Source organism: Salminus brasiliensis, chromosome 1, assembly GCF_030463535.1.
Source record: "Salminus brasiliensis chromosome 1, fSalBra1.hap2, whole genome shotgun sequence".
NCBI lineage: Eukaryota > Metazoa > Chordata > Actinopteri > Characiformes > Bryconidae > Salminus > Salminus brasiliensis.
Window position 1 is genome coordinate 84,819,980 of NC_132878.1, and position 24,764 is coordinate 84,844,743.

Sequence of the window (24,764 nt, forward strand, 5' to 3'; positions counted from 1 at the left end):
TTATTTGAAATCAACATGTCTCTTAAAGTACATTTTCAAAGTTAAAATTCATATTTTGTTAATTTAATCTCTCACACTAGCACTTTTCAGAACCAATATTTGCCGCAAAGGGTCCATCCTTTTAAAAAGACAATGGAACTAAAATAACTATTAAAATGCTTTAGATTAGTGGAAAATGATTTGACATAGAAACTTGTAAAAATTATTCCATTTAAAAAACCTCTTTTCATTACTATGGAAACTTTTCTTTAAGTGTTTATATCAGTTCAGGACTTTAACCCATTCTTCCTTGCAGGTTTGCTCCATGTTGCGTAGATTTTCTAAATGAACGAGCTACAATAGTGCTACAAAATTCTCAACTAGAGTGAGAGCTGGACTTTGACCTGGCCATTGTAATACACTCATCTTTTTGTTTTTTTGCTTATATGCAATGTGTGGTGAATGAACTAGATTAACTAAAGAACAAAATGATTTTGTTAACCGTTTAAATTCCCAGCTATATTACATCATATGGCTTATTATAATGCAACTAGAGTGACTACATAGCAAATAAGCTTACTTAGTGTTAAAGGCATAAAGGCAATAAAAAAGTCCAGCAATAAAATGATTTGTTAAATATATACAGTCTAAAGAAAAAGGTGAACATAGCTTACAACAAGAAAGGGAAAGGGTGAAGGATAAATATAGTGATTTTTATGTGAATGTACTTTGCTGTAAAAATAGTGTTTATCACAGTGTGTTTGTGTAAATATGTGGTGTGGATATAGCATGCTCTTGTGGACAGAGTATGCAGGTTCTAATCTGGCCCTGTGTTTAGATTCTGTTCACATTTTTGCTTGTACATAATTCAGATAAACAATGCAGGCTATCAAGTCAAAATAGTGGTCAGGTGATCATTACATCCATTCATTGCATACATTGTTTGTGTGCACACAGACATGGGGAGGTAAGTCTTAGAAAATGAGTCTCATTGGTTTAAATATTAGCCAAAAACAAACTATATCAATTCATAGAGTTTTAAATAATAAATCACTGTTTTCATTCTTGTCCGGACTTTTGAAGTCTGACTTTTGAACTTTCTTCTTTCTTCTATTGATTACAAGATTGACAGTATACCAAATAAAATAGAACAACACTTACTGCTTAGGGGCACAGTAACCTTACACAAAGATATTAAACCCTGTATGCCAATACAACTTTTTTTTTCCGTAATTTAACAAATATCTCCTAAGCATTATCTGGATTTTCATAAATGTCCTGATTTTCATTAGCATCTGGAGTTACATAGATATCAGGAATTACATAAACATCAGAATTGTCATGAACATCTGGGTCTTCATAGATGTCTTGATTGTCATACACAGCCTCTGGGATTAAGTTATTTCTGGGCTGCAGAGAATCCACAATGCACTGGTGCAGGAACACATATTGAGCCTGCAAGAAAAAGAATGGAGAGTAGAGTATGAGAAGCTGTTTTATTGCAGACAGTGTGCCACTTTGTAATAAATCTCTTTTTATTTAAAATAATTTATCAAAACAATATTGCATAATAACTGCACTTACTGACAATAATAATAATAATAATAATAACTGACAATACTGATAATTTTGTACACATTTAAAAGCTAGTACCATTGTACTTAAACCTAACTACAAATAAATCTTTTATAAAAATATTTTATTAGTTTAACACCATAACATTAGTTCAAAATACATTTTTTGAACTTTGGCTATTGTAAATAATGGTACATTATTACTGCTATTAATTATATTGGCAATACAGCCTTCTCCTTCTATTAAACTTACTGGGGCTTACTGGTAATTGTATCAGTGCTATAATTGGGTAATAGTAATTTGAGAAATGAGTTGCTCAAGTGAAGCAAGTTTTTCTACGTACAACACAAGATCAAAAATTCTACTTTCTGTTCCTTTAAGTTTGTTAGATTGTTATTTTCTGTGATTATGTGATTTGTCCTGTGTGAGAAACTGATTTTCTGGATCACACTAGAGATACAATAGATATTTATTTAATAGTTACCTATTTATATATTATGTTTTTAGAAATTACACCTGATCAGGTACTTGTTAGTTTTTAAGATACTGTATAAAATATAACTTTACAATTGTGTTGACATGTGCAAATATACAAGTTTTACAAGTGTAATTTTAGATATATTTAAAACATATTACTCCTAAACAATATTTTGCCTTTGTTCTTTTTCACTTGGCCGTTGCTAAAGGTCTCTCACTGCTGTTGATAATGGTCTGTACCTCAGTCTGCACCATGAGAGGCCGGTTGAGCCTCATGCGATGTACACAGGCAGCAATGCTGACAGCTCTCTCTTTCTCAAGTTGCTGCAGTACCGTATCCAGGGCAATAAAAATGCCTGTCCTGTCCACTCCAGCACTGCAGAGCACACACACACAAACACACTCATAGCAGTCATCATACACAGTATAAAAGGTGTTATATTGCATATAACATTATAAAGTCTTTATATAGTAAAGTTTTATTTGAAAGTTTTATAGCTTTATATATAGTCTTTAGCTTTAGCTTTACTTTGTAAGTATCAGGTGTTTATCTGCTGTAATATCTGCTGACACTTCTGCTGTATTATCTGTAATCTATGACTGTAGAGTGTGCTGTGTTTATCTGTACTGTACTACAGTAGAGTGTGATGTGTTTATCTGTAATATACTACTGTAGACTGTGATATGTTTATCTGTAATGTACAACTGTAGAGTGTGATGTGTTTATCTGTAATGTACTACTGTAGACTATGATATGTTTATCTGTAATGTATGACTGAAGAGTGTGATGTGTTTATCTGTAATGTATGACTGTAGACTGTTATATGTTTATCTGTAATATACTACTGTAGAATGTGATGTGTTTATCTGTAATGTACGACTGTAGAGTGTTATATGTTTATCTGTAATGTACTACTGTAGAATGTGATGTGTTTATCTGTAATGTACGACTGTAGAGTGTAATGTGTTTATCTGTAATGTACAACTGTAGACTGTGATATGTTTATCTGTAATGTACGACTGTAAAGTGTGATGTGTTTATTTGTAAAGTACGACAGTAAAGTGTGATGTGTTTATCTGTAATGTAAAACTTTAGACTGTGATGTGTTTATCTATAATGCACGACAGTAGAGTGTAATGTGTTTATCTGTAATATACTACTGTAGACTGTGATATGTTTATCTATAATGTACGACAGTAGAGTGTAATGTGTTTATCTGTAATATACTACTGTAGACTGTGATATGTTTATCTATAATGTACGACAGTAGAGTGTAATGTGTTTATCTGTAATGTACTACTGTAGACTGTGATATGTTTATCTATAATGTACGACAGTAGAGTGTAATGTGTTTATCTGTAATGTACTACTGTAGACTGTGATATGTTTATCTATAATGTAAGCCTGTAGAGTGGGATCTGTTTATCTGTAATGTATGACTGTTGAGTGGGATCTGTTTATCTGTAATGTGCGACTGTAGAGTGTGATGTGTTTATCTGTACTGTACTACTGTATAATAGTCTAATTGTATCTTCAACATACTATCGTAACTTGAAATGCGTTATTTGTCCTGTACTGCTGTAGATTGACTATAGTATGTGTTCTTCTGAAATCTACTAATATTGGTTGAGATATTTTAACCTGCAATGAACTTTTGTAGCATTGGATGTGTTTACCTGCACTGTCTTCTGAATAGTCTGAATGTTTTGAAATGTTAACCAACAGTGAGAAATTGTAGATTATGATTTTTTTCTCCTGAGTTGGCTGACGTACTTGCAGTGTACCACTGTAGACTATGATCTATTTACCTTTAGTGTATTCCTGAAGCTGTGATGTGTTTATCTGCAGTGTATTAGGACTGTGTATTGGCAAAAACCTGGCGATATGATATGTATCACAATACCAGGGCTACAATTTTAAATTATGTTTTTTGATTTTCCAGAAAAATGTCTACCGGTCAGGATTAAATCACAACTCAAAATGAACCACTGTCTGTCACTATTGCTTGTAAATGATTAAACAGCATAGAAACTGTGTTTTACAGAATTGATACAGGATTGCAAAACAATTTTGGCAACAGCTATATTGATTATATTAAACTTTTTTTACACTCTTATCATGTACTACTGTAGACCACACTAAGATGTGTTCATCTGCAGTGTACTCATGTAGATTATGTTTTTGCCTACACTGTAATTTATTAAGATGTGTTGACCAGCACTATACTACTATAGGTTGTGATGTGTTTACTTGTAGTGTCATACTTTAGACTGTGATGTGCTTATCTGAGGTTTAATACTATATCATGTAATTACCTGCAGTGCAGTACTGTAAGCAGTGATGTGTTGATCTGCAGTGTACTACTGTAGATGTGTTTTTCTGTAGAGTGTGATGTGTTTACCTGCAGTGTACTACTGTAGGTCCTGTGAACGGGGAACTCTCTATGTGCTGTCGGACAGCCCTTTGGAACTGGATCAACTCATCTGTTCTCCTGGGAACTCCATGATGGGGCCAAGCCGTGAAATGGAAGTGACTTACTCTTCGTTCCTCAGAATTAACAGTCTACAGACACACACACACATAACAGAGCCCGTTGGAAAACATCAGTCTTAACAAACTATTCGGTATTTACAAATACATTTTTTTCCTCTTGTGACAAAATGATGAATAATAAGTTGAGCATAAAACATAATTAAACAGTTAAAATTAATAAATAAACATTGGAAAGTATTTTTTCAATTATGCATTTTTACCATTTAAGCATTAAACTCACATTTTTCACTACAAATTCTCGCAGAGTCCAGCTTTTCTTTATCTGCTCTGATTTGACAGTGACCTGCAGGTTGCCGTAAGCACAGGGACTGGAGTCCACTGGCCAGTACTGATCACACTTGATCTGCAAAGCAATCAGGAAAGGAGTCTGAAAGGTCTCAGAGACTCATGTTTATCAATGTAGTAGTAAAAAGCAATATTTCACAGTTTATTATAACTTATGTTCATGACCACTGTGGAAAATAAAGACTGTTTATTATAGACTTTGACTTTTACTAACTGCAAATTGTACCATGGAGAAAAAGTTTAAAGGGCCCCTTTCCTTGGCATAGTTTAATAATGAGAATTACATTTACATTTATGGTATTTAGCTGACGCCCTTATCCAGAGCGACTTACAAGGTAACTCATATTACAGAGGTGGGCCAGTGTAGTGTTAGGAGTCTTGCCCAAGGACTCTTATTGGTGTAGCACAGCATAGTCACCCAAACCGGGAATCGAACTCCAGTCACCCACATGGTGTGGTAGCTCCGTGGCAGGTAGTGGTGTTATCTGTTGCGCCACACCAACCACAGAATTCAGTACATGGAAACGACATTTTATGAACCTTTTTGTTTTATTAACCTCATTTATTTGTGCCTTTTTTCAAAAGAACTTCCATCATAACCAAAACAGATCTGAATCTCAAAAATGTTTCGTAACAGTCCTAAAGCCCTAAAATTCACATAGTCCCAGCCTGCAAGCAAAAGCTCTAGTCAAAGCTGTCAAAACAGTAAAACGCAAAAGAACATTGTGGTGTTGATGCTGGGTTATGGGAACAGAAGTTGGTATGCAAACCAGGCCTTGTGAGCAGTGCTTTTGCTGTGCCAGTGTCTGTAAAAGGGGATCTCAAACTCATCACGCATGTTTCATTCTGAGGCAAAATAACAGGGTTGTTAGACTTGTATAACCACAACTGAGCCTTTTTCATCCCAAATCAAGGCACATACTTACTGTTCATACATCAAACAACAATTATACTCAATAAATGCATTCTATAGCACTTTAAATGCAATGCTGTTCTGTTCTGTGGTGCTTTAGTGCTGTATTCCCACAAACATACCCTTGCACTCTCTGTACAGCTGGTCAGCATGACAATGGCCTGACACTTCTGTTCCCACACCATCCTCCAGAAGTCACAGACCATGGAAGCAAGAGGACCCTGAGCAGCTATATACTGCTGGATGTTTCTGCCATATCCCTAGCATATGTACACACACACACATTGAAACATTCATAACATTGTAGAACACAGTGCTGACAAAAGTATCTTAATGTTTCATTTTGCAGTAGAAGTTGTACAGAAGACTATCATATTTGCTTAGCACCCTCAATCAATGGTATAACATTATTACATTATTATTACTGGATTTCTTTGTATAGCGTTCAGTTGGATGTACCATACTTTATTTCCTCTGTTGTTTCTATATGACATTTAGGTGTGTTTGAAGGAAGACTTACAGGCATGTAGTTTGCATTGATATAGTCAGAGTCAGCACTACTGTGTACACTGAGCTTTACACGAGATGAATCATCTACAGAAAGTAAAAATGAAAAAGGGGTTGAAAAGTCAATGGTCTTCTTGTTTATTGTTGAATTTTAAATTTGGTGTTTGTGAGAGTAACACTCACAGGCCAAAACATTGCTGAATCTGTTTTTGCTCTCATTCATAGGGAGGACAGCAGTTCTACAGCTCTGATCTGTACCCGCTACTTGTAACTCCTGTAAGCAACAAAACAATAATGGTAGTTTCAGCAACGTAAATTGATAGCTTGTACTATCAAGAGTGAAAGAGATGTGTTGGTTTTATTAAAAAAACACATTCAAGGGTTCAAAATTGTCTTAATTTTAAAGAAACTTTTGCATGTGGCTTTCATTTTTTATTAAGTAGGGCTGTGTATTGGCAAAAATCTGGGGATACATATTACAATACAGGGGTTGTGATTACATATATAGTGATGTATAGCAGTTCTATAAGCAAGGCAATAAACTGACATTTTTCAAATAAAAAAATCGTGCCATTTGTGTCAAATGTGAGTAAAAAAAACTTTATTTTTAATGCAGTCAGAACAGTGGAATCTGAAGGCAGAATACAACACTGCTATCTAGTGGTCTGGGTTTAAACACAACACAAAATGATATTTACATGTAACTATAAAATACAGTGTTTTTGAGAATTAATTTACAGTATTGCAAAACGTAATATCATGATACTCAAGTGCATCAGTATTTTCTTCCTGGAGAGTGCCATAAATGGTATTTGCCATAGCACAGACTGTCATATGACCTGCGTTTTTCTTTTCATGCTGTACCATGCACACACACACATACACATACTCTACCTCATATTCCTTTCTGAAGCCACGGTTCCCATTACGACTCATAGAGTTGAAGTGTTTAGGAAACTGTTTCTGGGGAATTGGTCTGGAAAAAATACAAACTGCTAAGGTAATGCTATGTCATAAAGGCAAAATTACTACTATAAAGTATCATACTTACTTATATTTGTCATTAGGTAATTGAGTCTCTGTAGAGGACTTTGACTTAAAGATACTGGAACAACAAAATTGTATAAATTATTGGTCAGATTTTGATTTATACATATAAAGACAAAATAATGAAGATAATATCTTTAAACATTTATTAATATAATATATATAATATTTTATCTTAATTTGAACAATATTGGGAGATGATATATAATATATATATAATCTAATACAATAATATAACTGAACAAATAAAACTGAAGGAATGTTTTTTAATAAAAATGTAATGAATCATTTAGTTTAATGTGAGGAAAAAGTTGGGACACCCTATGCCCTAATAGCTAGAAGTTCCCCTTTGGCTGAAGTAACCAATTAGCCATTTTCTATAACCATTAACCAGTCTCTGGCATTCTCTTACTAACAATAGCAACACTCACCTGAGAAGCTCTGGCTTGCGACGCCATGTGTAGAAACCAATACAAAGAATGATGATGACCAACAGTAGGAATACCACAATACCAGCTATTATTCCTGGAAAAGAAAAAACTTGTTTAGCTAAAGTTATTTGACATTATTTGATGGTTCTTAAAATATATATGTTCTTTAATTCTTTCCATTCTTTAATTTTGAAGGACTGTGTAGAGCAACCAAATATAATTACCAATCATACTTCCAGGAGCAGTCTGACACGTAATTGAGGCTGGGTTACTCTGTGTATCTGAACAGAGTGCAGTCACAGTCAAGGTGTACCACTGGGCAGGTTGCAGTCCCCCGATAGACAGACTTTCCCCACTCTCATTAAAACTTTGGCCATTCACATTGACCTGCACAGTTGTCCTCTGCCCACTAGGAGGACTCCAAAGTAGAGTTAGACTGTAGCCATCAGACACATATTGACAGTGCAGACCAGTTACAGCAGCTGGAACTAAAGACAGAGTGACAAACAAATGAAGCACAGCAGCTCAAAAATTGAAAGCCCAAACAAAATCCATATAAAATACACTTTTTTTCACTTTACAGTTCAATATTTTGGTTCAATACAAGTCAGATATTTAAGTGTAAACATATGAAGACCAGCCAGGAGGGAGTTGCAGCAGTCAAGCTTTGAGATGAGTGAGAGTGAATGAGCACCTAGGTGGTCCTCCCTAGAGAGAAAAGGTTGAATTCTCCAGATGTTGTAAAACAAGAATCTGTAAGACCATTTCAGATTTGCAACATGAATCTGGATGATAACTGGTCCACAACTAGGATGGGGTGCTTTTGTAACTGCTGTGACCATGGAGGTCTTACAAGATGGCAAGATTGTAGTGAAGACCTTCAGGTCCATGAATGTACAGAAGCTTAATATTGCTGAGTTTGAGCTTCAGGTGATGTGCAACCATCCAGGACAAGATGTCTGGATGTCAGGATGCTTGCGGATGTAAAATATTGAAAATACTTTAATAAAAGGAGATTGAGAGAGTCTGTGGACAATACACAGATATAAACAGATCTCACAGGGCAGATAAGGAACAGACAAAATTGTAAACCAAGACACAATCCAGAGTCAAAACCAGAAGAGCTAACAACCAGGAGAGAAACAAACCAAGAATCAGAAAACTGAGAAACAGGTAGTGATCAGTATACAAGAAGATGATGATGTGGTTGGTGTGGCACAACAGATAACACCACTACCTGCCACTGAGCTACCACACCATGTGGGAGACGGGGGTTCGATTCCCGGTCTGGGTGGCTTTGCTGCGCTGCACCAATAAGAGTCCTTGGGCAAGACTCCTAACACTACATTGGCCCACTTCTGTAATACGAATAACCTTGTAAGTCGCTCTGGATAAGAGCGTCAGCTAAATGCCGTAAATGTAATGTAAATGTAATGTAAAATGATTGAGAATAACGAATGCTCAGTAGGCAGCGGAAAGTTGGCAATAATTCACAAAAAAGGAACAAACTTGAACAATCACAAACAGGTGAGGCAGATCAGAACACGAGCGGGGAAAAAGTCTCTGGTTAGTTGTGGTGGATGGCGAGTTAGTGATGTCATGGGATTCTGTGAATTGGAGTCCAGGTGGTCGACGGGTACAGAAGGAGATGTGAAAATGTCAGTAAGAAATAAGAAGATACAAGTAGAAACCTGGGTGTCAGAAGGCACGGCAGAAAGAAAAAGAGTGCCATCAGCAAAGCTGGTAGGAGAATCCGTGATAGAATATTACTGCACTAAGAGAGCAAGGGTGGAGAGCAAACAGGAAGGGACCAACCCTCTCCAGGTGAGAGCACCCCTCCAAGAAGGACACAAACCACTGCCATGCAGATCCAGTGATTCTCACACTGGGGATTATGGAAAGGAAGATCTTGTGGACAACTGTATCAAAGGCTGCAGATAAGAAGATGAAGAAGAAAGGAGTTGTGGTAAGAAAGGAGGAGTAATACTGGTCTTTAGCTGTTGCTATTTGAGCTATCTACTGTTGGCGCCTCTAAAATGGGGAGCACTCTGGCAGTCTGTAACACCGATGGTACCTAATGACAAGGTGAACTGATGGACCTTATGACATTGAGGAGCCGTTTATGATTAAGAAGACTCTGAGCAATCATCATAAACAATGTGGATAGAATAGGCTCATGCTGACAGGTAATTGGATTGTTAGATGTGAACAGAGGTGGGGAACAAGTCAGGGAACTATAAGGAAAGCAGTGTCTGTTTAGAAGAGTGGACAAAAATGGTGAATTTTGTTGACATTCTCCTCAAAAAAGGTGATAGGAAGAGAAGTGGAAGTCTCCACCTTCCTCTTCAGATTTCCAGAACACCAGAGCCAAATCTCTGCCACCTTCAGAGAGATGACTCGGCAGTGATTAGGATGCATCAGAGATGATCATGAAAATCCCGGGACCTTGCAAACAGCTTTGTGGAGTGATCTGAGAGGAACATCTACTCCTCATTGTGGAATGAGCAATGAGATGGTGGTGGACTCCTGCAGGAAGAGGACCACAACCCGTCCCATTGCCATCATGGGTCAGGATTTGGAACATATGGACACCTAGAAATACCTGGGTGTCCTCCTCAACAACAAACTGGACTGGAAGGTCAATATAGAGGTTGTGTACAGGAAGGCACTGAGTAGACTGTAGTTTTTTTGTGGAAGCTCAGGCAAGTGCTGTCTTTCTTACTGCAGTCTTTTGGGGAAACAGCATCAGAAGTGAAGATGCAACAAACTAATTATGAAGGCAGGCTCAGTCTTGGGCTGCTCTCTGGATGCTGGTAGTTAAAAGGAGGACTCTTGACAAACTGCTACTCTGGACAAAATATCATACCCCTGCTGGTCAGACAGCAAAGCATATTCAGCAATAGTTTTATCCAGCTCAGTTGGACATTACTTCATCTCTTTGCTTATATTCATTATGCCCAAAGACTTCTACTAAGAAGGATGTATATTTTGTACACATGACTGACCGTCTCCCCATTATTGCAATTTCAGTGACGCTTGTGCAAAAAATGCTTTGTAGTCTAGTCATTAGTATTGCTCTAAAAAACGGCTTACTGGTGACACTGGTAAAGTTGTATTCACTGCTCTCCACATCTTCAAATACAGTGTACAGAGTGAAGGTGTATTTTGTTCCAGGAGAAAGAGATGAGACTGTGAGTGTCACTACAGGACCTCCCACTGATCCATTGATGGTGTTATTTATTCCATTGTAGTTCAGTCTGTAACTGTAACTGCTGCTGTTGTTCACTTTGTCCCACTCTAATTTTAACTCAGTCTCATTGCGACTCTTTACAGATACACTGTTAACACTGGATGGAGCTGAAAGAGAGTATAATGGAAAAAGACAGTGAATGAAAGATTGCTGAGTCAACTGTAACAAAGACTCTAAGTGACAGTTCATTTACAGAATAGCATTAAAATGTATGATAACACATTGATTCTATATTTTAATTAATTTATTGACTAAACTATTATTTAACCTAATGCACAACAAATCATGGATCTGATTATGTTTTTTTTTGTCACTAGAATGTAGTGATTGCTCTTACTGGTGAGAATTGTAAAGTTGTATGCATCCTTCTCCACTCCTTCTAATACAGTGTACAGAGTGAAGGTGTATTTAGTTCCAGGAGAAAGAGATGAGACTGTGTGTGTCACTACAGAATCTTTAACTGATCCATTGATGGTGATGTCCTTTTCATTGTAAATCAATCTGTAATTGGTGCTGTTGTAAACTTTTTTCCATTCTAATATTAATTCAGTCTCAGTGCGTCTCTTTACTAACACTCTGTCCACTGAGAGAGAGAAAGAGAGAGAGAGAGAGAGAGAGAGAGAGAGAGAGAGAGAGAGAGAGTGGTGGAAAAAGGAAGTAAGTGAAAAAATGTTGCAAAAACCCAAATTACTACTCAATTTCAGCACAGTGGTATCATACTATTTATATTCTTTTTTTATTAATTTATTGAATTGAGCAAATAGGTTGTACATTTAAAAGACTTGGTTATTGATTTTATGAACCAAATTAAGTAATAAACCTTCAGATATATACTTTATATATATAATGTTTTAACTATAATGATTTTTTTTATTATCTTTAAGCAATGCTATATAACTATATTGTTATCTGATTTATATTCATCATCATCATCACCATTACATCATCATCAACATTGTCTTATTGCTTCATCTTATTTTTATTATTATTATGACAGATTGTGGCTGCATTAGCAACTGCCTGGAAGTGAATACCACTTGCACAACTATTTTGCATCTCCTTCAGGAAATACACATATAATTTTTACAGTTACAAAAAAAAGGACACTAATGCACCCCAGAAAGCAGAGTCTGTACTTACTGGTCTTACTGGTAAAGGTGTATCCACTGCTCTCCACTCCTTCAAATACAGTGTACAGAGTGAAGGTGTATTTAGTTCCAGGAGAAAGAGATGAGACTGTGAGTGTCACTACAGAACCTCCCACTGATCCATTGATGGTGTTGTTTATTCCATTGTAGTTCAGTCTGTAACTGTAACTGCTGCTGTTGTTCACTTTGTTCCATTGTAATGTTAACTCAGTCTCAGTGTGATTCTTTACAGAGACACTGTCAACACTGGATGGAGCTAGGAGAGAGAGAGAGAGAGAGAGAGAGAGAGAGAGAGAGAAAGAGAGAGAGAGAGAGGTTACTGGAGAGTCTCAGTCTCTGAGGTAGCTCAAAAAGCTCCCAAGTTGGATGAGATTCGCCTAAGAAAGTGAACGGGAGAGAGTGCAAACTATCTATAGGCTTCACACTTCTTAGCTTCCCTAAAATGTTTATGCCAGGGTACTAGACAGGAGAATCCAGGCAATTGAACCTTTAGATGATGGAGGTGCAGTGTAGATGTTGTCCTGGCTGTGGAATGATGGACCATTACTTCACCATCTCTAAGATAGTTGAGGGCACTTAGGAGTTCATCATTCCAGTCTACATGTGTTTTGTGGACTTTAAAAAAAGGTTTAAAAAGAAATCTGGCTCTAAGATCTAATTGCTCTGCCCTTGCTTTCTAACAACCTTGAGTCAATGGTAGATCACCCAGTTGAGCGTCAGTTTAGCAAATCCCCAACCTGGATTCACTGGGTGATACAATACAGAAAGATCCAGCCATACATGGACCCAGGCAGACAGATGGACTTAAAGCAGGTAAAAACTGCCCTAACCAGCCAAGGGGGCACAATAGGCAGATACGAGCAGGCCCTGCAGCAGATTCTTATCCAGCTGTAAGGGATTACTGAGCTGCTCTCTCAGGTCACCCCCACCACCCAGGAGGCTCCAGTGCTGCCCCAGGCCACAGTTCAGGAAATGGCAGAGGGCTTAGCTGTTCCTCTCACACCTCATTTTGAGGGCCACTTCCATTTGGGAGCACCAAGCAGAGGTGTGTACCTCTGCTTTACTGTCACAGGGCTTTGAGCACCCTGCTTGCGGTAGAGAAACAAGTTCTTGTCTCCTTCACATGCGTCACGGGGAGAAAATCAGTGGCAAATTATGCTATTGGTTTATGCACACTGGCAGCTGGGAACAGGTGGAATGCAACAGCACGTATGGCAGCATTCTATCATGGTCTGAGTGAAGAGCTTAAAGATAAGTTTGCCTACGAGACCCACCGTCCTCCCTTGATGACCTCATTGACCTGACAATAAGACTGGACAATAGGGTTAGGGAGAGGCTCAGGACATTGCTCCAGATTTTCCATTGGTCTTGGGATTTCCCTGGCTCCAACGCTATTATCATCATCTCAACTGGCTAACCCAGTTTGTCTTGTCATGGGGGCCTACCTGTCAAACCCAGTCAAGAAGGTCCGTACTTATCCAGAGTCCGCAAAGAGTATTGGGACCTTTGTGATGTGTTCAGAAAACAAAAAGCCCAGTTTTTACCAGTTTTTGCTGTCTTCCAACATTTCAAAAACAAGGTATTGAAGGAGGCCCTAGATAGATAAGTGTTTGTCTACCTAGATGACATTCTGATTTATAGCATCAGCATAGATAAACTCATAACTCATGTCTGACGGGTTCTCCAGCTGCTTCTAAACCAGCTCATCTTTTTGTTAATGTTGGAGAATACCCATTTCTATGCACAGTCTGTTTCTTTTTGGCGTTTGTGGTCTCACACAACCATCTGCGCATGGACCTGTCAAAAATTTGGGCTGTAGAGGAATGGCCTAAGCCAACTTCACTTCAGCTAGTCCAGCGCTTCCTGGGCTTTACCAATTTCTTCTGACGATTCTTTTCGAACTTCAGCTCTGTGGCCGCCCTGCTAACAGGTCATTAGGGAAAAACAGCAGGAAGGTTTTGTTGGTCCACAGAGGCCCAGAAAGCATTTAACAAGATCAAGAATTTCCTTAACACAGCCGCCGTTTACCAGCTCCCCATTGTTGAACTCCCATTTGTGGTTGAGGTGGAAGCATCTGAGGTCCCAGTGTACACCCTTGTGCCTACTTTTTGCATTGCCTCACCCCTGCTGAAAGAAATTATGATGTGGGTGATCGGGAGCTGTTAGTGGTGAAACTTATACTCGAAGAACAGAGGCACTGGCTGGAGGGTGCTAAGCACCCATGCCTGGTCTGGATGGACCATAAGAATCTGTCCTATATACAGCAGACCATCCACCTCTGATAGCTCCAGCCACAACCATAATCCCCAAAGGGCCCACATTATTGCACCTTGTTCAATGCGGAGTAGAAAACAGAGTGTACAGAGTGTACACTCCTAAAAGATCCAGACCCAGGTACCCAGGACAAGTATATGTCTCAGGTTTTACAGTGGGCACATGCATCCCCATTCATGGCACATCCATTTGAACATTACAGTTCTTGTGACGGCAATTTTGGTGGCCTCGCATGGGTCATGACGAATGGCCTATGTGACTGCCTGCTTCATGTTTGCCAAAAATAAGAACCCCTGAACACAGCTGCAAGGCTTTGCTTGTCTTTGTTTTTTTTTTGTTTTTTTTACTTTTGAGTTTTACCTTCTCTAAGATCTAACTGCTCTCCCTTTGGGTTCTAAACACACGAGGCAGTGGTAGCTCACCCAGTTGAGCGTCAGAAAAAACACCTTTACAGCAGATGGCTAAGAAACTTTACTTTCAATGGATGTCAATGTAAAAAGATTTTATTTCATGTCATCTTGGAGCATTTCTATTGATCAGGAAATTTGGAGACAATGTAAAGAAGAGCCAGATTATGCTAATTATGCTAAAAAAATGGAAAAATAAATTTCTTGTGCAACAACAGCCAAATATATACTTACTGGTGACACTGGTAAAGGTGTATCCACTGCTCTCCACATCTTCAATTACAGTGTACAGAGTGAAGGTGTATTTTGTTCCAGGAGAAAGAGATGAGACTGTGAGTGTCACTACAGATCCTCCCTCTGATCCACTGATGTTGTTGTTTATTCCATTGTAGTTCAGTCTGTAACTGTAACTGCTGCTGTTGTTCACTTTGTTCCACTCTAATTTTAACTCACTCTCAGTGCGACTCTTTACAGATACGCTGTTAACACTGGATGGAGCTGTGAGTGTAAGAAAGGGAGAGAGAGAAAGCGAGTGAATGTATGTGTGTGCAAGGGAAGGATTATTTAATTAATTCTTTAGTTAAAGTCATTTCAAAAATAGTTTTATGAAATGTAAAAAAAATATCAAATAGAACAAATATTTAGAAAACTTTATTGAATCTTTAACCATATTTTGCTTTTTAATGCAAAAAACAAAAATAGACCTTGTAGTTATCTCCACAAGAATGCTGTGTCTGTACTTACTGGTGACACTGGTAAAGGTGTATCCACTGCTCTCCACTCCTTCAAATACAGTGTACAGAGTGAAGGTGTATTTAGTTCCAGGAGAAAGAGATGAGACTGTGAGTGTCAGTACAGATCCTCCCACTGATCCATTGATGGTGTTGTTTCTATCATTGTAGTTCAGTCTGTAACTGTAACTGCTGCTACTGTTTACTTTGTTCCACTCTAATATTAACTCAGTCTCAGTGCGACTCTTTACAGATACACTGTTAACATTTGATGGAGCTAAGAGGAAGAGAGAGAGTGCAAGGAAAGACAGAATTGAATGAAAAAATGAAGTATCACTTTTAATAAAGTCTTTGAGCAACAGTTACTATACAGAATAACACAGAAATGTGTAAGATATTTTATCCTAACTTTAATCCATCCATTCATTAATTAAATTGAAGTAAACACTGAACGGTGTAAAAATGCAGCACAACTGCTCACCACTGCTGAAATTTTCAGTTGTTGGAGCCAGAGGCTTTTATTCATTAAGGGAGCTGACTACAGTGTAAATATTAATGGTGTATAAAGCTCCTTGTGTTAATGCCAGTGCAACACTAAACAAATTTATGTGGCTATCAGTGAGCAGCAAAACATCCAGGTAGTTTTTTTTTTTTTTATTGACACCAGATTTCAACCATGTAAATCTCATGTCAGTGCTCCCTGAGTGCCACTAGCATATGAACTTTGCAACCAAGGGTTTAAAGGGCTGGATCTTGTTTACACAAACATTCCCAGCATATATAGGGCTGATTTCCGCCCCAATATGGCGACTCAGAACATATCTCCTGTTTGTATACATGGAGAGGATAGCAAGGCATAACCTTGGGCAGGGGGACGTCTGCCGGTGGGTCTGCGCGATTGCCTCTCTGCTGTTTATCAGATTATGTCTTGCTGGCCTGTACATGTGGGGAGTCCAGTGCACACATGAGCAATTTCCAACTAAATATGAAGTAGTCAGTATGACAATCAGCAAATCCTGGAAAATATGTTGTGCTCCCTGGAAGTTGGGGGTGTGAATCTACCCTAAGTAGAGAAGTTTCATTATCTTGTTCACAAGTGATGGGAAGAGGGACTGTGAGATTGATCATAGGTACTGTGCAGCAGCTGCAGTAATGCAGTCACTGTACCAGACTACTGTGGTAAAGAGAGAGCTGAGCTATAAAAAAAGCTCTTGATTTATCAGTCGATCCATGTTCTCACCCTTACCTAAAGTCATGACGTTTGAGTAATTACTGAAAGAATGAGACCGCAGACACAGCTGGCCAAAATGAGTTTTCTCTTTTGGGTAGCTGGGCTCACTCTTCATGACAGAATGAGGAACTATGTTATCCAGGAGAGGCTTGGAGTATAACTGCTGCTCCTCCGCGTTGAGAGGAGCCAGCTGAGGTGGTTAAGGCATCTGATAAGGATACCCTTTACCAGTTGCCTGCTGAGGGAGTGGCAGGAGAACTTTCTGGGGACAGGAAAGCCTGGGCTTCTGTGCTTGCCCTGTTGCCACTGCAACACTTAATTATAAAATATATAAAATAAATATACTTACTGGTGACACTGGTAAAGTTGTATCCACTGCTCTCCACTCCTTCAAATACAGTGTACAGAGTGAAGGTGTATTTAGTTCCAGGAGAAAGAGATGAGACTGTGAGTGTAACTACAGAACCTCCCACTGATCCATTGATGGTGTTGTTTATTCCATTGTAGTTCAGTCTGTAACTGTAACTGCTGCTGTTGTTCACTTTGTTCCATTGTACTGTTAAAGTAGTGTAAGTGCGACTCTTTACAGATACACTGTCAACACTGGCTGGAGCTGAGAGAGAGTAAGAAAGAAAGAGAGAGAGAGAGAGAGAGAGAGAGAGAGAGAGAGAGAGAGAGAGAGAGAGAATGTATGTGTGTTCAATGGAAGAGGGGATGTAATTAACCCCTTAGAAACCTTTGGCCCAAAAGTGTTATAACAAACTCGTATTACCAAACAATAGCCCCAATAGTTTGTACAGAAGTCCCTGTAGTTACTAAATCAAATAACTTAGTGTTTAACAAGCTTTGGAGTGTTAAGCGGTTAAAGAGGGGATTTCATTATTTATTCCATTAAATTGTTTTAAAGAATATAAATATTTTTAAATGGACATAATTAAACAAAACTTCAAATATTTTAAAAACCTTTATTTCAACTTGACCTATTATTAGTTTTTTTTATGGAAAAATAGTAGATCTTATGTATTTATGTTCAGCAGAATACTGTGTCTGTACTTACTGGTGACACTGGTAAAGGTGTATCCACTGCTCTCCACTCCTTCAAATACAGTGTACAGAGTGAAGGTGTATTTAGTTCCAGGAGAAAGAGATGAGACTGTGTGTGTCACTACAGAACCTCCCACTGATCCATTGATGGTGTTGTTTATTCCATTGTAGTTCAGTCTGTAACTGTAACTGCTGCTGTTGTTCACTTTGTTCCATTGTAATGTTAAATTAGTCTCAGTGCGACTCTTTACAGATACACTGTTAACACTGGCTGGAGCTGAGAGAGAGTAAGAAAGAAAGAGAGAGAGAGAGAGAGAGAGAGAGAGAGAGAGAGAGAGAGAATGTATGTGTGTTCAATGGAAGAGGGGATGTAATTAACCCCTTAGAAACCTTTGGCCCAAAAGTGTTATAACAAACTCATATTACCAAACAATAGCCCCAATAGTTTGTACAGAAGTCCCTGTAGTTACTAAATCAAATAACTTAGTGTTTAACAAGCTTTGGAGTGTTAAGCAGTTAAAGAGGGGATTTCATTATTTATTCCATTAAATTGTTTTAAAGAATATAAATATTTTTAAATGTACATAATTAAACAAAACTTCAAATATTTTAAAAACCTTTATTTCAACTTGACCTATTATTAGTTTTTTTTATGGAAAAATAGTAGATCTTATGTATTTATGTTCAGCAGAATACTGTGTGTACTTACTGGTGACACTGGTAAAGGTGTATCCACTGCTCTCCACTCCTTCAAATACAGTGTACAGAGTGAAGGTGTATTTAGTTCCAGGAGAAAGAGATGAGACTGTGAGTGTCACTACAGAACCTCCCTCTGATCCATTGATGGTGTTGTTTATTCCATTGTAGTTCAGTCTGTAACTGTAACTGCTGCTGTTGTTCACTTTGTTCCACTCTAATGTTAAAGTAGTGTTAGTGCGGTTCTTTACAGATACACTGTTAACATTGGATGGAGCTGAAAGAGAGAAAGAGAGAGAGAGAGAGAGAGAGAGAGACAGAGAGAGAAAGAGAGTGAATGTATGTGTGTTCAATGGAAGAGGGGATGTAATTAACCCCTTAAAAACCTTTGGCCCAAAAGTGTTACCACACTTTTTATCAAACAATTGCCCCACTAGTTTGTACAGAAGTCCCTGTAGTTATTAAGTCAAATAACTTAGTGTTTAACAAACCTTGGAGTGTTAAGGGGTTAAAGAGGGGATTTCATTATTTATTCCATTAAATTGTTTTAAAGAATATAAATATTTTTAAATGAACATAATTAAACAAAACTTTAAAAAAAAACAAATATTTTAAAAACCTTTATTTCAACTTGACCTATTATTAGTTTTTTTTTTAGGAAAAATAGTAGATCTTATGTATTTATGTTCAGCAGAATGCTGTGTCTGTACTTACTGGTGACACTGGTAAAGGTGTATCCACTGCTCTCCACTCCTTCTAATACAGTGTACAGAGTGAAGGTGTATTTAGTTCCAGGAGAAAGAGATGAGACTGTGTGTGTCACTACAGATCCTCCCACTGATCCATTGATGGTACTGTTTCTTCCATTGTAGTTCAGTCTGTAACTGTAACTGCTGCTGTTGTTCACTTTGTTCCACTCTAATGTTAAAGTAGTGTTAGTGCGGTTCTTTACAGATACACTGTTAACATTGGATGAAGCTGAAAGAGAGAAAGAGAGAGAGAGAGAGAGAGAGAGAGAGAGAGAGAGAGAGAAAGAGAGTGAATGTATGTGTGTTCAATGGAAGAGGGGATGTAATTAACCCCTTAAAAACCTTTGGCCCAAAAGTGTTACCACACTTTTTATCAAACAATAGCCCTACTAGTTTGTACAGAAGTCCCTGTAGTTACTAAGTCAAATAACTTAGTGTTTAACAAACCTTGGAGTGTTAAGGGGTTAAAGAGGGGATTTCATTATTTATTCCATTACATTGTTTTAAAGAATATAAATATTTTTATATGAACATAATTAAACAAAACTTTTTTAAAAAACCTTTATTTCAACTTGACCTATTATTTGTTTTTTAATGAAAAATAGACTGTGGCAGTATCTTGAAAAAGAATGGAATTCTCCTTCCTAGTGGGTGTGAACCTATCCTAATCATACCCTAGACTTTGATACCTATCTTGTTTATAAGCAATGGTAAGAGGGATTGTCAGATGTATCATATAGTCTAGATGCAGAGGCTGTAGTAATGTTGTCTAATGTATGGCACTAGAAAGTAGTTATTAAACTTACTGCTGCCACTGGTAAGGGTGTGTTCAGTCCCAGGGGAAAGAGATACGAAAGTGTGTGTCACTGCAGAATCTCCATTTGATCCATTGGTTTTAGTGTTAGTTCCATTGTAGTTTTGTAGCACTGTAGACACACTGTAAACACTGGGTGGGGCTGAGAGGGGTGGGGGTGCAATGAAATTCACATATAAATGAATAGGGTGCAAAACCATGTGCACACTTCTTATGTCACAATGATACAAATTTCTTGTCAATCAACTGCAACACCATAGTAACCACCTGAGATACCATCACAAACACCTAGCAACAACATAGCAGCTACCCTATACCCTGATACCTATCTTGTTTGTAAATGACGGGAAGAGAGATTGTAATATTGATCATAGCTTAGATGCAGAGTCTACAGTAATTTGGTCACACCAGACTGCAGTTGTAAAGAGAAAGCTGAGCCAAATAACAAATTTCTAGATTTATCAGATGATCTACGTTCCAGCCCTTACCTGTGGTCAGGAATTTTGTTACTGACTGAAAAAATTTGATTGTGTCTAAGTTTTCTCCACAGCTAGGCTCACTATTTATGATAGAATGAGGATCTTGGATCTCTAATTGCCTTGTGTTGAAAGCCTGCTGGGCACGACCATTGCCTAATTTCTCAACTGAACTCTAAGTTAAATGTAAATGATTGTCTATTGAATATAACTCTACACCTGACTTTAACCGTACCCTAACCTTAACCTTAGTCTTTTTGGGTTAGGTTTAGGGTTAGATTGAGGGTTTAGGCTAGAGTTAGTGTTTAGGGTTCATTCATGGGTAAGGTTGGGGTTAGGGTTAGGTATAGGCATTTAAAAGACAGCCATTTACTTAGAGTTCAGTTGTATTTAATATACACACATAAAAATAACATTGGTGCTACCCCTCGGTTAATGAAAGAAAAACCCACAATGGTCACAAAAATAACTTGAATCTGACAAAAGTAATAATAAATAAAAATGCTATGAAAATGAGCAAATGAAAATCCGACATTGCTTTTCAACCATGCTTCAACAGAATTATTTGAAAAAATAAACTCATGAAACAGGCCTGAACAGAAATGATGATACCCTTAACTTAATATTTTGTTGCACAACCTTTTGAGGCAATCACTGCAATCAATCAATTTCTGTAACTGTCAAGGATACTTCTGCACCTCTCAGCAGATATTTTGGCCCACTCCTCATGAGCAATCTGCTTCAGTTGTCTCAGGTTTGAAGGGTGCCTTTTTTAGACGGCATGTTTCAGTTCCTTCCAAAGATGCTCAGTGGGATTTAGGTCAGGGCTCATAGAAGGCCATTTCAGAATAGTCCAATGTTTTCCTCTTAGCCATTCTTGGGTGTTTTTAGCTGTGTGTTTTGGGTCATTATCCTGTTGCAAGACTCATGGCCTGCGACTGAGACCAAGCTTTCTGACACTGGACAGCACATTTCTCTCTAGAATCCCTTGATAGTCTTGATATTTCATTGTACCCTGCACAGATTAAAGAGACCCTGTGCCAGATGCAGCAAAGCAGCCCCAGAACATAACAGAGCCTCCTCCATGTTTCACAGTAGGGACAGTGTTATTTTCTTGATATGCTTCATGTCTCCGTCTGTGAACATAAAGCTGATGTGCGTTGTCTCATCTGTCCATGGGACATTCTCCCAGAAGCTTTGGGGCTTGTCAACATGTAGTTTGGCAAAGTACAGTCTGGCTTTTTTATGATTTGTTTTCAACAATGTTGTCCTCCTTGGTCATCTTCCATGAAGTCCACTTTGGCTCAAACAATAATTGATGGTGCGCTCTGACAAGCTCCTTGAGCTTGAAGTTCACCTTTAATCTCTTTCGAAGTTTTTCTGGGCTCTTTTGTTACCATTCGTATTATTCGTATCTTTGATTTGTCATCAATTACAATTGTAGTCTACATTGTAGACACCTGTGATTCTAATTAGTGGACACACCTTGATTTAACATGTCCTTTTGGTCACATTATTATCAGGGGTACCATCATTTTTGTCCAGGCCTGTTTAATGAGTTTGCTTATTAAAATAATTCTGTTGAAGCATGGTTGAAAATCAATGTCGGATTTCCATTTGTTAATTTTCATAGAATTTTTATTTATTATTACTTTTGTCAGATTCAAGTTATTTCTGTGACCATTGTGGTTTTTTCTTTCAATAACTGAGGGGTACCAACAATTTTGTCCATGTGTGTATATTCAGTTGAATGTTAAATGAATGTCAGGTGAGCATCTACAGGGCATCAATAATGGACCATCCAAGTAAAGTGATACCCAACTTTATTGAATCATTGAAGTGCAATGTTCAGTGATATTGTCAACATTACAAGGAGCTGAAAACAAGAGAGATAGACTGACACTGAACATTTACACACTTTTTCTTTAAGTTTTGGCTAATCTGATTTTTGTTTTATCACAAAGAAGCTTTCAGTAAAAAAATACAGTCTTAATGAGCTTATTCCATGTGCAAATAAAAAATAATAAATAATATATTTAATATTTTAAATATCAAATATATTATACTTTTATATTTTTTATCCAGGTCTATGAACATTTTGAGAATAACAGCCAGAGAATAATAAAAATAACACAACTGTGAACTGTTATAATAACAAAACTGGTGTTGCTGGTAGAGGTGTATCCACTGCTCTCCACTCACTTAAATACAGTGTACAGAGTGAAGTCCCAGGATACATTTAAAAGAATGTAGAAAACCCTTATTTGACCTCATAGATCTAATTGATGTATGCCAATAGAATGTAGTTACTAGAATGTAGAATGTTGTACTTACTGCTGTCATTGGTAAGGGTGTATTCAGATCCAGGAGAAAGAGATGACACAGTATATGTCACTGCAGAATTTCCATTTGATCCATTGGTGGTAGTGTTAGTTCCACTGTAGTTCTGTAGCACTGTAGATACACTGTCAACACTGGGTGGAGCTGGGAGGGTGGGGGGTGCAATGGAATTCACATAGAAATGAATGCGGTGCAAAACCATGTGTACACTTCTTATTTCACAATGATACAAATACCCTGTCAGCCACCTGACACACCACAGCAACCCCCTGAAATACCATCCATCCAACACCTAGCAACAACATAGCAGCTACTTTACAAAAGTATAGCAACCACCTATCAATCACTTCGCAACACCATAGCAACCAAATATTCATCAATTAGCAACACCAGGAACCAGTTAACTTGCACAATCATTCAGCATATCTTTCAGGAAATACATATTTCTAGTAGTTTACCATTGTTTAAAGTTACTAATGCAAGCTTTAATGCTGTATCTGTACTTATTGGCAGAGATGTATCCATTGTTGTTTACTCCTTCAAATACAGAATACAGAGTGAAGGTGTATTCAGCCCCAGAGGAAATGTATAAGAATGTAGAAAACCCTTATTTGACCTCTAATCATTCTTTGCTTTTACATATAAAAACTATATATCTAATTACTTTACAGCACTAGAATATGGTTATTAAACTTACTGTTGTCACTGGTATGGGTGTATTCAGTCCCAGGAGAAAGAGACAAGCCAGTGTTTGTCACTGTGGAATCTCCCTCTGATCCTTTGGTGGTAGTGGTAGTTCCACTGTAGTTATGTGGCACTGTAGATACACTGTCAACACTGGAGGGAGCTGGGAGGGTGGGGGGTATCCAATGAAATTCACATAGAAATTAATGAGGTGCAAAATCATGTGTACATATCTTAAGTCACAAAGATACGAATGCCCTGTCAACCACCTAGGAACCACCAAGCAAGGAAATACAAATTTACAATTTTTTAAAATGACAGACTTCACTAGTACACTTTCCAGTGCTGTGTCTGTCCTTACTGGTGTCACTGGTAAAGGTGTATCTACTGCTCTCCACTCCTACAGTCCCAGAAGAAAGAGATGAGCCAGTGTGTGTCACTGCAGAATCTGCCTCTGATCCACTGGTGGTAGTGGTAGTTTCACTGTAGTTCTGCAGCACTGTAGATACACTGTCGACACTGGATGGAGCTGGGGGGGAGGGGGGTGCAATGGAATTTTAACGAAAATAAAACAGATTCAAAACCATGTTCACACACACTTCTTATGTCACAATGATACAAATGTCCTGTCAAACATAGGAATACCACAGCAACCCCCTAGGAACCACCAAGCAAAGAAATACACATTTACTATTTTTAATAGTAGAACACTAGAAAGTAGTTATTAAACTTACTGCTGCCACTGGTAAGGGTGTGTTCAGTCCCAGGAGAAAGAAATGAGACAGTGTGTGTCACTGCAGAATCTCCCTCTGATCCATTGGTGGTAGTGGTAGTTCCACTGTAGTTCTGTAGCACTGTAGATACACTGGATGGAGCTGTGAGGGTGGGGGGGGTGATGAAATTCACATAGAAATTAATGAGGTGCAAAACCATGTGTACACTTCTTACATCACAATGATACAAATGCCCTGTCAACTCATTAACACCATAGCAACCTCACAGCAACACAACAGCAACCACCTAAGACACTATAGCAATAACCTAGGATACCATAGTACGACCTTGCAAAGTCGTAGCAAGCACCTAGCAACATAATTTCAACAACCTAGCAGGACAATAGCATCTATCCATACCATAGGAACCATCTAGCAT

At 38.0% G+C, this 24,764-nt stretch overlaps 1 protein-coding gene across 1 annotated transcript; it reads right to left on the reverse strand.

The window, feature by feature from the left end:
- Positions 1-1,227: 1,227 nt before the first annotated feature.
- Positions 1,228-24,764, reverse strand: LOC140555860 (receptor-type tyrosine-protein phosphatase H-like). Its single transcript, XM_072679222.1, has 24 exons — positions 24,746-24,764; positions 23,974-24,141; positions 23,626-23,775; positions 22,923-23,072; positions 20,105-20,254; positions 19,264-19,527; positions 18,563-18,826; positions 17,867-18,130; positions 17,159-17,422; positions 15,592-15,855; positions 15,082-15,345; positions 12,159-12,422; positions 10,862-11,125; positions 8,002-8,256; positions 7,769-7,862; positions 7,342-7,395; positions 7,185-7,266; positions 6,474-6,564; positions 6,304-6,377; positions 5,906-6,043; positions 4,806-4,928; positions 4,434-4,594; positions 2,272-2,407; positions 1,228-1,434 (listed from the first exon to the last, which is right to left on the reverse strand). The coding sequence occupies exons 1-24, from the start codon at positions 24,762-24,764 to the stop codon at positions 1,228-1,230; spliced, it is 4,164 nt and encodes a 1,387-aa protein (XP_072535323.1).